The sequence below is a fragment of the Protopterus annectens genome, chromosome 6.part0 (genome assembly GCF_019279795.1).
Source record: "Protopterus annectens isolate FY-2018-M chromosome 6.part0, PAN1.0, whole genome shotgun sequence".
In the NCBI taxonomy this organism is placed as follows: Eukaryota; Metazoa; Chordata; order Ceratodontiformes; family Protopteridae; genus Protopterus; species Protopterus annectens.
The window spans coordinates 11,629,106-11,647,801 of record NC_056737.1 but is presented as its reverse complement, the minus strand read 5'-3'; the positions used below and the strand labels follow the sequence as shown (position 1 = coordinate 11,647,801).

The 18,696-nt window shown below is 41.4% G+C and overlaps 1 protein-coding gene across 4 annotated transcripts in view; it reads right to left on the bottom strand.

Annotated features, from left to right (window-relative positions):
- The window catches only part of PC (pyruvate carboxylase), a 2,844,646-nt gene that overhangs the window by 355,349 nt on the left and 2,470,601 nt on the right, over positions 1–18,696 (bottom strand). For all 4 annotated transcript variants that reach the window (XM_044073797.1, XM_044073795.1, XM_044073794.1 and 1 more), the window contains exon 15: positions 11,413–11,653. In XM_044073797.1, the coding sequence (XP_043929732.1) occupies positions 11,413–11,653 (241 nt within the window). The remainder of the gene's footprint in view (positions 1–11,412; positions 11,654–18,696) is intronic.

Here is an 18,696-nt window from a genome sequence, read left to right as displayed (position 1 = left end):
AGGAGGGTGTAAGGGTATACCTGGGTTAAATGACACCTGATGTATCCACCACTGAAGTTCCCTCTTCAGACAGGAGATGAGGGGAATGAAGAATTCTAAGGAGTGTTGTTGCATCCAAACTGATTTCAGATACAATTGCCATTTTCTCATGTGGAGTTTGGCTAAGGGGGGCATGGGAATGGTGGACACCATGAGGCCCAAGACCCTGAGGAACTCTCTGGCTGTAACATGGTAAACCAGTAGAATATTTTGGAATTAAGAAATGAGGTCCTGTACCTTTTGTGGTGGTACAGAAACCTTCAGAAAATCTGTTTGCATCCTGCACCCCAGGGGAAATTTGATGTTGTGAAGGGGTGAGAACTGACTTTTTTTTAAGTTTATGGTGAACCCCAGATTTCATAGAAGATTGACGGTAAAGGCAATACTTCTTTCCAATTCCTAGAAGGAGAAGGTGATCCAGATATGGGAAGATGCGTATTCCATGGAGTCTGCAGTGGGCCATCATGGAAGTGAGGCATTTGGTGAAGACTCTTGGTGCAGTAGAAAGCCCAAAGGGCAAGGCACAGAATTGAAAATGCCATGATGATACAGAGAAGCATAAAAACTTCCTGTAGTTGGGATGGACGGGAATGTGCAATATGCATCTTTGCTATCTAGGGTAATCAAGAAGGCTTGAGGTAGACTGAGGAAGAACAGAGTCTGGAAGGTCAGCATATGGAAAGTGGGTACTCTTAGGAAGGTATTGAGATGGGACAAGTCGAGGATGGGTCTTCCAGGGGCCTTCCTTCCTGGGCACCAGGAACAACCTGGAACAAAATCCTTTGCCTATTTTGTTTTTGGAGACCTCTGGATGGTCCCTTTGTTCAATAATTCTAATAGAACCTCTGGGAAAAAGCCAAGTTGGTCCCTGGGAGGTTGAGGGATGCCCCTGAACAAAGGTAGATGATCCCACATCATGAAGTACCCTTTCTGAACAAATGAGAGGACCCAGGCATCTTGGGTTATGCTTTTCCAGGCTGGTAGGAATAGGGGAAGATGCTGGAAAAGTGGGATGTGGGTGAGAGGGTAGAAGCAGTCAAACAGAGGATGACTTGTCTTGAAAGAGCCACTAAGGTGGCAGAGTTGCCCGTGGGGCCCTAGGCTGTTGTGGTCTCCTGACACTCCTTTTTGTTGTGGGTTGTATGTGACGTGAATGTCTACGCACAAATACAGGCTTTGCTGGGTAATTTCTTTGGAACTTGGGTACTGGGGAAACAAATAGGTTTCATTCCCTGCAGTTCCTTATGTTTTTCCTGCAATGATTTGAACAGGTTAGCAGCTGCATGTTCAAACAAGGTAGAATTGTCCAAAGGAGCATCCATAAGTTTGACTTTAATGTTCTCATGTAAGGGCTGAAGTCTTAGCCAAAAGAATTTAATACTGATCCAAAGGCAGCTGCTCTGGTGGAAGCCACTGCAGCATCATAGGTTCATAGGTTCATACTAGGCTATCTGCCCTGGGGCAATTATAAGCCTAGCCCGATTTTGTTTGGCTTACGCCACCCCTTGATTTGAGTATACTGTGCCCTTTTTACGGTTTAGTTTACTGTGCCTCTGCTGCATTTTATGGAGTGATGTGCTACTTGAAAAGAAGCACCAAGCAAAGTAGCAGCGAGAGTTTTATTCTCTGAGTCAGGTAAGGCTGAAATTACCTGCGAGAGCTGGGACATAGGTTCCAAAGTGAATTTGGTCATATGTGTTTGGTAATTTATGGCCCCAAATGCTAAAGTCAGAAAAGTGTATACTTTTTTACCTAGTCTATCCAGGATCTTACTATCCTTATTAGATGGTAAGAGGGTAGTGGAAGGCAGCAATTTTGATGGTTTGTCAGAAGCCACAGAAATTACAGAAGAGGCTGCAGAAGGACATCTGAAGACAGATTTGCAGCCCTCTGAAACCTTGTAGAAGCGGTCTGGCTTTTTGCAGGCAGGTGGCTGGGAATCTGGTATCTGTGAAGCTGAGGCAAAAGCATTGACAAAGGCAGGCAAGACAGGAGGGATAGCTGATGGGCTAGATGATTCCACCTGTAATAGCTCATAGTATCTTTCTGGTACTTCAGATACTTGGGTGCTATCCCATTTAAAATGGTCTCTCATCTTAGCTAGGGTCTCTCCAAAGGACAGATCTTCCATGGGTGAGTCTGCTCTATTTGATTCCTCTTCTGGGGAGGCATAATCCAGGGGGGAAGGGATCCGAGAAGAGTAAGTCAGTGATTCATCCCCTGAAGATGCCTCTTCCTCGGATATACCTATTCCCTAGTTCTTTTAAGTGGAGAAACAGTACTGGGTGGGGAGGCTGTAAAACCTGGAGGAGGCCTAACAGACATAAGTGCATTGAAAAGGCCCTGAGTGAATTGTTGCCAATCGCTAGCAGGTTCTTTTGGTGGACACAAATGCCTGTTTTTTTTGTTTGTTTCCCTTTCCTATGCAGGTCTGCTTTATGTAGGGTAGGAGGGCCTGACACAGGCAAACATTTGATCAGGTCAGAAACTACCTCTTCTCTAACAAGGATCTGTGGAATCCCCTTAAGGCCTTCTGTAATCACAAGCCATGGTTCTCCTCAGACATCCAAAATGGATGCCTGCTCGGCCTATGCGGACATGCTTATGCTCAGATCCAAGGTGGCCTGGACATCAGGCTAGACCTGCAGATCTGAACTGTAAACCCAGTGTGTCTCCGGGCTCTCCTTCACCTCAACAGAGATGTCGGTATCCAGAGGTGCAGTAGAAGGTTCAGGCCTTTGCTCTTTGGCCTTCCACTTCAAAATCAACTCGACTTTGGGCCCTGAGGATCCTTCTTTAGCACTTTTTGCTACCAGCTTTAAGCACTGACTCTCAAGGCAGATGGCTAAAGAGGATAATCTACTCCTTAAAGTCTTGGGGACTAACGCCTGGCAAATAGAGCAGTTTTTGTGGTCATAGTTGGAACCTAGATGGCTATCCTTGTATGGAATTTGTTGTCTACTTTGACACTTGCCCTTCTTGGATGACATGAACCTTATCCAAATATAGTAGGAAAAGTCAGGACAGGGCATTTATCTTAAATCTGAAGAATCGCAAATGACTTGGAGTCAGACTGTACATGCTGGAATCTGGCGTTCAGATCTGATGGCAGAGAAGTTCTGAGGATGGTGCAAGTGTATGCTACTTTTATGGCTGACATCCAATCGCAGCTTACGTGCGATGAACCACGCACCCTATAGTAGTAAAGTCTTTTGTAAACTGACTGATGTTGGAATGCCTAAGGTGGGGAACACCCTCATGTTATGAACACTGCAACAGATGAACAGAAGGGCATGTTAATATTTCCATCTTATTTCAGTTTTTAGCAAATGATAACTTGCTCCTAGTTGACTTGGAAGCACTGAATGGCTGTACAGTCCTAATAATTATACAACCTGTCCTTCCACCCCAGTTTCAAAATAACATGCTATGAATATGTTAATATGAAAGACATTTGTCACTATGTATTACAGAATGGATGACCTGTACATCAGCACTGTGAGTGCAGAATGAGCGTTTTCCAACAGGGTGTTAATCTAACGGTAATATCTGCTGAAAAACTAGTGCACTGCTTCATGGCATCATATCAGGCTAAAATGGAGCTAGGACTAAAAGAAAGCCAACAGCCGCAGTTATTTTATGCTCACTAAGTACTGCTTTGGCTACTTAGCAAGTGTAACATAATAATAAAAAAAAGTGTTGTGTTTATGTCTGTGTGTGTATGCATGCATGAAAGTGAGTGCGAGATCGATCAAGTGACAAGTTATTTCACACTTGCTAAGAAGCACTTCTGCTGTTTAGAGAGTATAAAAGTAAATGAAACACAAAAAAGAAAGAAAAGTGTGTGTGTGTGTGTGTGTGTGTGTGTGTGTGTGTGTGTGTGTGTCTACACTTCTGTCTGTATGTGACTGCATGTGTGCTAGAAAGCAGAAGTGTGTATGTGTGAGTGTGTGTGAAGAGTGACAGCGATAGAGCAGTGGCAGCAGCAGCAGTTAAGTTTGCATACCTCGGCCTTTTAGCTCAAGATATCTGGAAAAACGTAAAATAAAGGGGAGATGATTAAAAATAGCAACTTATTTTAAATATTGCTCTTATAAAATTAAAATGCTGGAATAACAGGATTTGCTTTAGCATGAATTTTCTGAAGTGTAAGACAGAATATGTGTGTGTGTGTGTTTGAGAGAGAGAGAGAGAGAGAGAGAGTAAGATCAATCGACCAATGGCAGCAGCAGTAAAGAGGTTCTTGACTTCTTAACTCAAAAAATCTGGATAATGGCTAAAATAAAGAGGGAACAAAGTCTCAAAATAGAAACATATTTAAATATTGCTCTTATAAAATTAAAAAGTTGCAAAATAACAGGATTTGTGTTAGCATGAATTTTCTGAAGGAAGTCTGAAACTCAAACGTAAGTCATTATTTAGTGACTTCTATCCCCAATAAATGGCCAGAAACCACCCACTTTAGGAGTTAAGGGACCATAAAATGAAGTAATGTTTTATTTGGATGCAAAATCCTTCTTTCAACACCATTTACACATACTAGAGCAAGTTTGAAACATTAGACAGCAGAACTATTTTACATCAAAAACACAAAAAAATACAGTAATAAAAAAGGAAAAATTTAAGTATAGCCACCCTGAAGGGCATTACTGCTTGCCTAGCATATTTTATAGTAGAATGTGACAGCAGCAGCATTCTCTGAAAATGTCATTATACTATATCAAACCACTCTGAAGATAAAGCCCTTTCACGTGAAGGGAGAAAAAAATGGAAAAGTGACATGCTCTTCTGAAAATACTCAGTAGTAAAGACATTAACATTAATTATACTTATATGGATATTTTCAGTAACAGAAAACATGTACAGAAATGAGAAGATGGCAAGTGATTTTTTTTTTTATGGGCAGTGTGACACCCGTGCACTGGCCCAGTAATCAAGTAGCCTCAATCCTCACCACTAACACCAGTAAGGGATGTGCATATTGGCAGGATAACAAGTACACACACAGTAAAGTACAATTTCCCTTAAGAGCACACAGAGATCACAGTCAGTCTGGGGCTGGTTTCTCCCTTTCTCTCCAGATCCCCAATAAGACTCCCTGCTGGAACAGCTATAGGGTTCAGATCTCACCCAAATGGTCAAGCCAAAACCTCCAGCACCCTCTCTGTCCAACCAGTGCTTTGTGCCCTGCCCAAGTAGCTGATACACACTTTGAGATTTGATTTATATACAAACACAGACTTTAATGGGGAAGGCTGGCACAGGTTGACTAGTTATGCCCCCTTCTGCCCAGACTATAAGGTAGAAATCACTGCCACCAACCACTACTTATCAGTTACCATAAAGGCCCTTACCAAAGGGTTTCAAATTCTACTGTGTAATGTTACTGTTATCCAAATACTAAGTGTGACCAACAGCAAGGTTATTGGAGTGGCTTGTACAGCATCACCAAATACATGAAAGTACTCTAAGAGCTTAAATTAGCTCTACACAAAAAAGCCACAGTTAAAAGGTTTAAAAATATTTAATAAAAAATAATAAAAGACAATACTTATTAACTCAACACAGTGACAATAGAAAGTTCAGAAATCACAGGAAATACTTTAAAACAACATTGTAGGACAGTCTCACATAAATATAGAAAACATCTACACTAATCTGGCTGTATTCCTATCTATCTCTAAGAGAAATACTAAGATCTAAGTCTTACTTACAGAGCAAGGCAAAGTGCTGGTGAGGTGTTGTCAGATTTAGAACAAAATACAAAATGCACCTCTTTCCCTCTGAGATAGTTCTTAAATTGATAATACACATTACTGCTGACTCATCTCAGGTTACATCATTCTCGTCACCTACGATTTCGTTCCCAGGCTAACAATGCTTAAAATTTAACATTTTTTGTGATCTTCAGCTGCCAGGAAGTCACAGTGCAATAAAAGACACTTTACATGTGAAACCTAGTGCTCTGTCTAGTAGTGACACAGAAGTAATCCCCGGGGTAAACCTACAATCTCCCATCCACTCGTCAAGATTCCTCTTGAAGAGAGACAGTGAGGGGCTCTGCCTAACATGGACTGGGATTCTATTCCAGAGTGAAGGGAGCCTCTGGGTTATGAATCTGTCCCTCCAGCATGTCCTATTTATTTCTGTGCTGAGGTTAAAGTCCCTCGAGCGCGTAGCTCTAAGGGATTTGGATTTTCTGAGGTGGAGCATGTCCATTAAGTCCTGGTTTGATGTGGCTTTATACATCAGGCATAGATCGCCTCTAAGTAGGCGGTATGCTACTGAGTAGAGCTGGAGTTTCTTTAACCGAGCAGTATATGGCATCTGTCTGAGTCGCTTTATCCTCTTTGTGAGGTACTTTTGGGGTCTTTCTAGTTGCTGCAGGTGTCGGGTAAGGTACATCCCAAATGGGGCATTGTATTCTATTATGGGCCTTATGAGGGATGAATAAAGGGGCACTATGACTTCCCTTGATCCAGATGTGAATCCTTTCATGATAAGGTGGGCTATATAGAAGGTTTTTCTAACCACTTTGGCAATGTGGTTGTCAAAGGAGAGATTACTATCAACTTGGGTCCCCAGGTCCCTAATTACGTCTTCCGTACTTAATGGATTACCACCTATGTGGTAATTTGTGGGTACTTTGTTTTTGCCAAAGGATATAACTATAAACGTTTTGGCATTTCGCTTTAGGCCATGGCTCTGGCACCAGTTATCCGTCTCTGTGAGACCCTTTTGAAGGATGCTTGGGTCAGCTGGAGAGTCAATTATGGCACCCAATTTGCAGTCGTTTGTAAACTTGGTCAGCCACAGTCCTCCCGTGTTAGCCTGTACCTCAGAAAAATATATACCGAACAAGAGAGGTCCCAGGACTGAGCCTTGTGGGACGCCACTTGTAACTGGTTTTGAGTCTGACATGGCTCCAGCAATTCTGACCATGTGGGTTCTGTCCTTTAGCCAGTTTGCAACCCATCTTATGACATAGGGGTTTATTTTTAAGCTGGAGAGCTTATCTATGATGCCCGAGTAGGGTATTGTGTCAAAGGCTTTTGCGTGGTCAAGGAAGGCTGTGTGGACTACCTTCCCTTCATCGATGGCCTTAGTGACGGTTTCAAAGAAGTCGACCAGGTTCAAGAGGCAGGATCTGCCCTTAACAAAGCCGAATTGGGTAGGATCCAGTGTCTGTAGGTCCCCAATGTCTTTGTTTATGAGTTCCATGATGACCCTTTCCATAGCTTTGCAGACCAGGGTAGTCAGGCTTAGGGGGCGATAGTTTCCAGGGTCCGTAGAGGCACCACCTTTGTGGAGTGGGACCACTGTTGCTGTACGCCTTTCTTTGGGTACATAACCTGTGGTAAGGCTGAGATTGAACAGCAGCTTTACGTGAGGGTTTAGCTCTTCTTGGAGTCCATGTAGGACGCAACCCGGGACACCGTCAGGTCCCATTGATGCTGTGTTTTTTTGCTTTGGAGAGGGCGGCTTTCACCTGAGCATCTGAGATGTTAGGGAGGCTGCACTCTGCTGGGATAGTTATTTGCTCTTTTGGGGGGGAGAAGTTTGCACTGAATCTGTCTGCCAGGATGTTGGCAATGTCTGTGGGTTCAGTGTATTTTTTGTCATTTTGGATCAACTCCAAGCATATCTGGGAGTTTCCACCCAGGTTCCTGACATAACTAAAGAAAGCCTTGTGATTTTCTTTAGAGTCCTGTGCAATTTTTTTCTCGAAGCTGGCCTTGGTGGATTTTATGAGGGATCATAGTTTTTTGCTAGTACTGATCAGAGATGCCTTCCCTTTTAGGGATTTTGCTCTGTAGCTTCCTCCTTCTGTTGTACAGCTTATTTATGGCTGGGGTCCACCAGACTGGACGCCTGCCTTTGGACGATTGGGTCTTGGTTTTGTTTGGGATAGCATGATCCATGCATTCTTGGAGGTGTCCATACAATGCATTTACAAAGCATTCTGCAGTTTGGGCCATAGTTTCCACTGGCCCGGGGGCCTTGAAGGATTCCACCTCAGTTTTGAGAAGTGTAAAGTTTGCTTTTGTAAAGTTTTTCACTGTGGTTTTTCTGGGTTTGGGGCGGGGTCGGGATGTGGATATCCAGTGAGATTAATTTATGGCCAGATCTTACCAATGAGGGGTATACCTCTTTTATGGAGCATAGAGTCCCCATGTTGGTGATGACCAGGTCTAGTATGTTTTCACCTCTTGTGGGAGTGGTGACTAGTTGTTCCATAGCATTTGAGTTTATAAATTCTAGGAACCTTTGGGCTAGGGTGTTGGGGCTTGAGTAGTACTCCCAGTCTATCAGTCTATGTTTGGGTAGTTGAAGTTACCCAATACAATGGTGTTTGGAGAGATCTTCATATTCTCCAGTGATCTCAGGAAAGCTGAGTGGGATTCCTGTTTTTGAGAGGGTGGTCTGTAACGTGCTACAAAGTGAAAAGCAGTTTTGCCCACTGTTAGTTGCACATGGATGGTCTGCGATTCCTCGTGCAACGCCACTAACCTGGAGGTGTGGACATCTTTGATGAATATGGATACTCCCCCCTCCTTTTATGGTTTGGTCTGAGTTTTGGGGCCGAAATGCATGATATGAGTTATAACCTGGTAGTGCTGGGGTGCTCTCTGGAGCTTTGAACCAGGTTTCTGTCACTGCACAGATATCAATGCTCTCCATACTGAGGAGGGCTTCGAGTGAGTGCATCTTGAGGTTTAGCCTTCAGGCGTTGAGCAGCATTACCCTTAGTTTCTTATTCATTGTGTTGTCTATGGAGGTGTGTTTGTCTTTTGAGCCTTGCTTAAAAAAGGCACTATGGGGGTGGCAAGAGCCTTTGCCAATATCCGAAAGCCCAGGGGTGACAGATGCAAGCCGTCCCTAGTGAAGCAACGTGGCTTGTCGAGCATGTCTTCCCAGGCTGACAGACACTGGATCCCCTTTGAATGACACCAAAATTTTAGCCAATTGTTAAAATTTATCATTTTGTCTTTATACTGTGGCATCATTCTGGGTGAGGGTAAGATGCTGCTCAAGGTCAGGGTCATACCGGCCTGGGCTACAAGATCAGAGAGCTCCTCTATGTCTCTTCATGTAGTCCAGGGAGGTACGTCTCAGGTCATTCACACCAGCATGGACAATGGCCAAGTCACATTTGTACTTGCTTTGGAGTGACCTGAGTGCTTGTGTTATGTGGCGGATCCTAGCACCCGACAGGCAGCTCACTGTGATATTCTCTTTGTTCAGCCTGGTGAGCGGGACGTCAGTGTGTCTGACTATAGAGTCACCTATTACAAGTGTATCAGGTGTGTTATTTAGCCTTAAAGGCTGTGACTGTTTGGCACACTGACTTTGTGAGCTATGTGTTGCATGTGTTTTGTTTTAGGGTAGCGTTTGCTTTGATGTCTGCTTTGGAGGTCTTTGCTGCTTAGGCAGATTTTTATTTAGAGCCTCCGAGTATGTTTTTGTGTGTTTATGTGTTTGGTTTGCTGTTGTGGTAGAATTATGTGAGACTGGATTTGTGGTCTGCGAGGTTACCTTCTCCTCCTGTCTGGTTGCACCAGTTCTGAGTTGAGAGAGCTCAGCCTCCAGTTTGGCTATATGGTTGCATCTCTCACATATATTTGAACTTGTTGGTAGGAGGAGAGGGTTGTCTGTGTACATGAGGCAGTTGTAACATTGCCTCAACATTCCCAGATTCACCAGATGGACTGGAGAGGAAGCCATTAACTGACCTTTGGACATGCTAGAATAGTATAGGGAACTTCTTTATCACTGAATCACAAGGACCAATAGGGGACAAGGTGCTAGGGAGTTTAGGGGGATGTAGTGCTTATAGTTTACTAGTGCTAACTTGAAAAATTGCTTATATGAGCAAGTGCAGGGCCTTAGATTGAGAATAGGTTGTTTAGATTGAGAGATAGAGCAGTTCTAAGGGAAAAAGTGAAGAGCAGACTTTATGGAGCCGGGAATGGTTTGCACCTGATTAAGTGGCGCTGCGCTATGCACACAATTGCGCAAAGCCGTGCTAAAGCGGGTTTTTATACAGGGGACTAGAAAGAGCTAGAAATTGGCCCAAAACGGCCAATAAACTACCAGATTCTGTGCTGAGATCACTCCTCCAGGGACAGATAGGCTGCTCAAAGCTCCCCACTCCCACTGGTGAACAAAGAAGCTTCTTTCTATCCAAGTAAGGAAGTGGGCAACACAGGAACTATACTAAAGTCCGGAATACAGCAATGCCTGTATTAAGGACTATTCTAGGTAGGGAAAGGCGGGAAACAAGGATATATTTTTTTTTTTTTTAAGAAGCAAACAGCAGAAAATTCACAGCAATAGCTTAACACAGGCTAGCGCACTTGAGTGAGCAGCCTCAACAGATAAAATGCAACAAAAGTCAAACATTACAGTGCAATTTGAAAAAAACAATAAAACAAGTTTAAACAGGTAAAACAGCAGATAAAACTCGCTTTTTGGTGAGAAAGGACGTTCGCAGAGGTAGTAGCAATAAATTATACTTAAATCAGTTTAGCAGTCGCTCTTTTTCGCCTCTCTGCTGCTAGCACCACTCTGCAGGACCATGAGGAGCTTTAGCTGAGTAGGAACAAGTCAGTAGAAAGAAACTCTTAGCCCAGACATCCTGTCTCTTAGCTTGAGATCACACATGGTCATAAAATTCTTTACTTATCAGCTTATTTTCTTAGAGTTTGCAAGTTAACTCTGTATGTCCCAGTTTTCTATAATGAAAACATACATTACATAGGCATATAGTTTATACACATCTCTGCTTTCTTCCAGCAGGGTGCACTGTGGTTACATTTTTGAAGCTCAGCACATAACAGTTTTCCTACATTTGTAACAAGCATGTGGATCATATTAATATTTACAATGACATAGAATTATTTACAAAATTCTATCTAGCTGGGCTGTCAGCCTCTCAGTTTATCACAGACAGGAACACACTCCCATTACTTTTTTTATGGGCAGGAACAGACTCCCATTACTTTGGTAAGCATACACATTTACTGTAGCCTGTACACTACTACAGATAATATTGTATAACAAGACCAATAAGGTGATATTTTTCTACCTCTGTAAATACACATAAGTAACACTTTAAAGACTTTGTTTTTCTTGCTTATGCAGGAACTGTAGTTTGGAGAAATGGAAAAATTGAATCATGAGCATGTCTGCAAAGGCAATATATAAAACAAAATGGGCTTTAATACAGGAAAACAGCACATTTTTTTATGGTATGCCTGGTAAGTGATTAATTCACAAATCTTTCACTTTTTTTTCCTTTGTTGAAAAGAAGACTGTAAATTACATAAAAACACAATGCAGTTCATCAACACGTAAGTAATGCGACACTACCTTTATTGACAGAATGTGGGTTCCAGCCTTCATAAGGTCTTCAGCAAGGTTCACATAATAATCCAGTGTGTACTTGGTCCTGCTAGGGTCAGCTACATCTCCAGTATAAGAGATGGCTGCCTCTACTACACCTCCTGCTTTTCCAGCAGCTTCCATCCCTAAGATCATATTGGGGAGGTAATTCAGAGAATCAAAGACCCGGAAAATGTCCATGCCATTCTCTTTTGCAACTTCACAGAACCTTAAAAGAGGAAGAAAAAAATGTTTTAAGCTTTTAAAAATTTGAAAAAGTACTTGGTTTTATTTTCTTCTTCCCAAAGACAGTGCAAGCCACTTAAATGCAATTATTATAAGATGACATGCTACAACTGAGATACAAGTGGCATGGATAAAAAAATGTTTGATGACTTCCTTCCCATTTTTTCATCTTGCTAACCCTACTTTCAATAAATCTTTATCAAAGGCACACAACAGCTTTTCTTTCAAAAATGAAATGGTAAAATAGAATATACTTCCCAAAAAGCTCATCTTATGGTTCTCAGTACTGCAATGACCTTCAGTTTATTTAGCAGCTCTAACATGCAAATATCGGCAGGAGCAATGACTGCTGTCTGCAACATAAAATTTCAAAGATAACGTCTTTATCATTTATTTTATTTAGTTCATCATGTTTACAGAGGTAGAACACAAATCAAACAATGACCAATTGCAGGCTCAGCCTGTAACATGGCAGTTCCTCAGACAGACAGGAAGGGAAGAAAATTACCCCACTCCTATAATTTCCAAAGAAGCAGAATGGGAGATGAAGCCAAAAACAATTAAAACGTTTAGAAAAGGAATACTGACCACTCTGCAACCACCACCTACTGGATGATAAGTGTAGCCTATTAAGCGTAAATACATCTCAAGATAATCACAGAAGCTATGGAGAGAGTCAGACCTCCTGAAGAAGCAGCAGGGAGAAACAGCAAAAAAAAAAAATTCAGAAACTAAATAAATTGACATGTACAAGAAAGAACAAACACTTACAGAACCAGTCAGCTAAGATTCCTGAAGAGAAGCTCAAATTTATATCTATGGAACAAGAAAATAAGTTACGCACCACAATCCTAAAGTGGTCCTTTCTGTAGCAATCTGTCAGAGAAAGACTACCACACCATTTATACAGATGGCCCAAACAACTCTTCAGTCTCTTGTGGAGGGTCACCGGATCAGCTACTAATGGTAGGCCCAGAAGGAAGCAAACTTTCTGGACCCAAACAAATCACTAACAGAAAATTCAAGCAACAAAATAAGTTAAGGGTACAGAAAGGAATCTAAAGGAACACCACCATCAAGATGCAGTTCTCTGTAAGATCATTTGCAATATGAAATTACAAAAATAATCTTGTAGCACTGCCTCCAAAATAAACTATACCACCATCCAATCAATCTCCAACTCCGTCTGCCACTTCATTACCCTTTTCCCAAACTATGGACACCACTGGCTAATACTAGCCAAAGCCAACTGACTGCCAGTTCAGCAATTAGCTAATCTACTCCTCGGCTTCCATGTGTCCCAGCTCCTGACAGAAACCTCTTGCTTGTCTTTCTTTTACCTTATTAATACAGCCTCCATTACATAGTCTTAGATCACACAGTCACTCAGGGCCTCTCTTGCAAGCAACAAAAAACAGACTGCAGTTCTCTAACCACTTTCTACCTTTGGACCCAAACTCTGAAGAGATCTTCTCTCATATCTTAAGGAACTCTCTAACTACACCTCCTTTTAGGCACAACTTTAAGAACATTTCACAGCACAAGCTGCTTGTAAATGCTCTGCCTCAGGTCACATAACCTCATCTCCCTAATCTCACACACATGCTATCATTTTTACTACAGCATTTCTTCTCCAACTCCTAACATGTCAGTGCTCTAACTGATGTAAATATTGTACATACTGGTTTCTGCTGAGTACTTTCTTTAATCATTTTTACTGTATATAGACTATACATTTGTTTTAGTGTGCTCTCTTATTTTGCAACTTACTTCTTATTTTTTTTCCAGCTGATGTGTGTGTTCACATTCTGAGGTGAGAGTAAAACTGGTCCAGTGGGATCAGTGCTCTAACAAATCGTATAAACAAATAATATTACATATGTAGTCTTATTAGGGATATTTCAAAAGGGAAAACTTACTGAATAAGATCCAAGTAAAATAAAAGAAAATGTGACAGAAAACACCATCTCAATAGTGCTCTCGGATAGCTACATCTGCAGCCCTGGTGACCTATGTTTTACCATTGACAGTGCTCTTGGACAGCTACGTCTGCAGCCCTGGTGACCTATGTTTTACCAGTGACAGTGCTTTTGGATAGCTACGTCTGCAGCCCTTGTGACCTATGTTTTACCAGTGGCAATGTTTTTGGATAGCTACATCTGCAGCACCGGTGATCTTTTTATCAGTGACAGTGGTTTTGGATAGCTACATCTGCAGCCCTGTGACCTATGTTTAATCAGTGACTCATGCCAGAGGACTGCAGGGTCAGGATGGAGGATGAGGGGTGCTGAAATCAGCTTCCTTTCTTTTCAGAGAAGGTATGATAGCTGCTCTAGCTGCAAGACGTCCGGTGTTTTGGTGAAGCCCTGGGGAGGAGACAGTAGCACATGACAACAGAAAATGTGCTGGGAGAACATGCTACAAGTAGGCCTACAGCGGAGTACTCCTGTGGTACCACTCACACACAAGACCTGCATATCATGCACTAATGATGGGAGCTACGGGACAGGGCATAAGTAGTCCACCCTGACAGCGTTGCAACTTTGGGTATTCTGCCATCATGTTTTGCCCCAGATGGAACAAGACAGAGGGTTAAAGACAGGCCTTGGAACTTGAGATCAGCAGAAGATGGCAGTATTTAATTAAAAACAGACTGCAGAAATATTAGACTAAGAAAAGGAACAGATGCAGTATGGTTATGCCATGACCACTCAAACATGCAAACAAGAACTGCTATAAAAGGAATGGTACTGAAAAAATGTCAACAATTCCTTCTGGAAGCATAAAAAATATATATACATATATCAACACCTGATGCACCTACACAGCAAACAAGGGCTAGCCCTTGATTAAGATTAAGCTAAGCTTGTTACTGTACTTTCTGAAACAATAACACCAAGATGGCCAACTACTTGTAGAAGTATCATCCAGAAATAGATTTTTCTTCAGACCTTCTCAAATACATGGACTGAGCTGGCATGATCTCACAAAAGACTACAAACCAAAATACTTAGGATTCTCTCTCTCTCTCTCTCTCTCTCACACAGACACACACACACACACACACACACACACACACACACACACACACACACACACACATTGTAAAGAAACTATAACATCCTGCAGAATAGCCTTAGAAATGTGAAGTAAGACATCTTGAACACTGTTTTTCAGAAAAATTGTAGTAGAAAGGTGGAGCGGCAAGACTGGTTCTGGCTTCTATAAATTAAATTTTTAACACAGGTGAATAGAAACACAGTTTTAAAAGCTTATACAATTAATTCTTGACTAAGGTCGCCAGTTCCCTCTGTACAGGTATACAAAAAAATTACAAACAGCTAAATAAAGATTTTCTTCATCTCAGAATGTAGTCCCCCCTACAAAATTATTCAAACACTGGCACACATAAGTAAAGCACGACTTAGCCACTTCTCATTTTGTTTGGCATTTCACTGATATTCAGCTTGTTCTGCACACACTATTTTGGGTTTGCATGAAATTTCTCAGTACTTTTATTCAGGACTTTGTCTCCTTGGCCACCACATCATGCAGCCCAATTTAAGGTTTCTGGTCTAGGAAAAGTTAGCAAAGTTCATAGCCCTGCCAATGACTATCCACATGGGGCTGTAAACCTATTCAGTCTTTACAGTTGTAGAGGCTTACTGTAACAACACATGTAAACTCTGCTACCATAGATAAGTACAGCGACTGAGGCTGGAATGGTATGAAATGTGACATTCTCACAAAGAGTGAATGTTGGAGGAAAACTTGATGCTTACCAAGTCTTACTAATTTAAGATGCAACTTAAATTTTAGTGCCTTCTACAGCTGAAAGAAAGGACTCATTATATAAATGAAGGAAAAGAATATAAAACTGTGAGAGTCAACAGAAAACAGTGATACTGTAAACCAGGGGTTATTTAAAGGAACAGTAATTTTATATACTGACACACTAAGTGAATAGAAAGAATATACTGCAAAGGAGGGGAGAGCATTATAATCCTATCCACTAGAAAAACAGAGTGCACTGTGGGGAAAAACAATATTTAGCCAAAAATAATCATGTCATTATGTCTTCCCCAACAGATAATGTAAAATAAGAACAAAATAAATATTAACAAGACTACATACTCTGCGAGGTGAAGATTAAGATAACATAACAAATGATTCTAATATAGCTCATTAGCACCTATTACAAAAATTCAGCAACAAATGACCTGCATGAGCTCCAGTACACAAACACTGAGGACATCTCATTGAAACTGGCAAAATATGAGGAAATAAGATGTGCAGTTTCCTTGATGGATACAGGGGAACACCGCTGCTAACTGCTTTTTTTTTTGGGGGGGGGCTGCTTGGAGCAACCTCTCCTTGTCAAAGTGAAGGGATGGCCTCTGTGGTCAGTCACCTTCATGTTCTCTTCCCTATGCTTCACTGAGCATGTGCGGAAGTAGGACTTTAAAGCAAAAATCCTGAACCACCCCAAAAGCTGTCTAAAATGATGGCCTCTCCCAGTCAACCTTCACATTGGTGATGAGAAACCAATAAACGGACTTGACCAGGAGGTGGCTGATGATCAACAAATAGTGTGGACAAAGGTATTAAAAATTAAGATCAAATGAAAAAGGAACATAAATGAAACTTTTATGAAGGCAAATCCACCTGTGCACGTACACACACACATACACACACACACATATACACACACCCATACCCCCTTTTCTTTATTATTCTCACTCTGTGAGCACTGTAACAGATAGAAAAACAGATGCAAGACTGCTACACCTACTTCATAGATATGGCCAGATGCCCTTCACTGTTGCATATACTGAGATATATTTGTATGATAAATACACAATATAATGCCATTAATAATGAACTTTAGTCACTGGTGCTTACACAGGGCAAGTTGCTGATGATCGCTGCGGATACAATTCTTGTTACTATCATAACACTTGTCTGTGTAGACACTGCTAGTCTGATACCTTTAATGAGAGCATTACAACTAATCAGTTTCATGGCACAGAAATTGTGACTCAAAGGATTCCTCTTTCCCCACTACTGCTGCACTCATGGAGTTATTACCTTAAAAGTAAGGTGAGAGGTGTACAGCCCCCCCCCCCCTACAAAAACATATGAGCTTTACTTCTTTTCAGGGTGGCCTTTTGATGAGTTGTGGCAAATTAACTACACCTCTTGAGCTGAGATACAATGACTTCAGCATATTTAATGAATACTTTTAAATTAGGCTATCAAAAATAATGTTTCTGAAATACTGTACTTACTCATTTACTGTCAAAATATAATACTATTTCTTCTCTGTTTTGTTCAAATTTACTGCGACCAGGTTATGGTCAAAAACGGCTCATTTGGTCCATTTCATTTACATGCATAAACTAAATATGCCATTCACTGAGGTATGATTTCCTTGCAGTAGACTTTCATGTTTTCTCATCACCTGCAATACACCTTCATACAAGGATGACTTGTTCTCTAGAAGTAAACAGTCATCCAGCCTATAAGGGAATCTAGCCCTGGATAAAGAACCCTCCTAAAACTTCACTGAGAAAGTAGTTTTAGAAGGGTGTACAGTGATTTAAGTACCATACCAATGTAATAATACTGTTATCCAAACCTTTTTTTGAAATTTTCAGACTATATAAATGATATTTGCTTGATCTTAATTCAGAAAACAATTTTGAAGGTGAATGAAGGAAGCTGCAGGGAAGGCACACAACTAAGCTCTGATTCCAAGAGAAAGAAGCAACTTGCAAAACATATGAAGCTGTATGTTTCTGGTGTACAGGCAGATTTACGGTCAAAAACAGGACAAAAACCAATGTTCTAAAAAGAGAAAAGTAGTTAAAAATTCAGCCTAAACCATTTTTTATGGATGGCTTCAGCTGCCTGCCCCACCCCAAATGAAAAGGCCTGTTTCCTCTGAACCCTTGCAGCTTACTATAATCAACTCAGGCATCACTGCACTTTGGAGTACAGAGTAAAACACCTCATACAAATCCATGACATCTGGCCAGCCTTTTAGCCAACAGAACATATTCTCAATTCATGTCAACTGCATTCAGCTGCATGTCCACCTGATCTGCGGCAAGCCCCAATTCATGAACTAGACCTCTCAACTTTATTTCTTCAGTTTCCAACAGTTTGTCAATTATGCACTTATTATCAGAGTGTCCATTGTCACAATTAGATGGCCCATGAGTAATATTATTTGTCCAGTCATTTTTTTCCCTAAGCTTTACTCCTAGATATGCGAGGTTAAGCTGCACAATTACAAAAATGAATTCCCTCTCTACTTATTCAGAACAGGCCTTCAAGTCAGAAATACCACCTCCATATAAGATGCAACTACATAATTTCATTGTAAGCAACCACGCACTAAAAGCACTATAACTGACTTCACAAAGTGGAAAACTAAAATTAGAATTTTAGTTAACAGCAAACTCACTGAAAATGCACACAACATATCATATGAGTAAATATTCATTGTATTTCTTGTTGAAGGTAAAGCCTAGTCTGCATCTATCTGATGCTATGAAATCACTGCAGATTCTTATACTGACCCCATGAACAACTACTGCCATCCAGAGTTTACTAGACAAACAGAAAATGGAATTACACTGCCAGGCCTTTTGTTCATCATACACACACACACACACACACACACACACACACACACACACACACACACACACACACACACACACACACACACACACACACACAGCTGTCAATCCAATAAAAGCACAGCTTTTGAGATGTAGGAGAAACCCAAAGGACCTCGAGAAAACACAGGCAAATGCAAAGAGGACTTGCAGACTCCACACAGAAGGCACTACAAACAAAAACACTGGAAAAAAATCTTGCTGTGAAGCAGCCCTAATCACTGCACCATTGTGCTACCCAAACCCACCTTGCCCCATTCAAAAAAGAGCATGTCTCACATGTGCACACAAATCCTGACCTAAACCCAACCCCAAATTTGATAACAGCCCTAAACCTCAC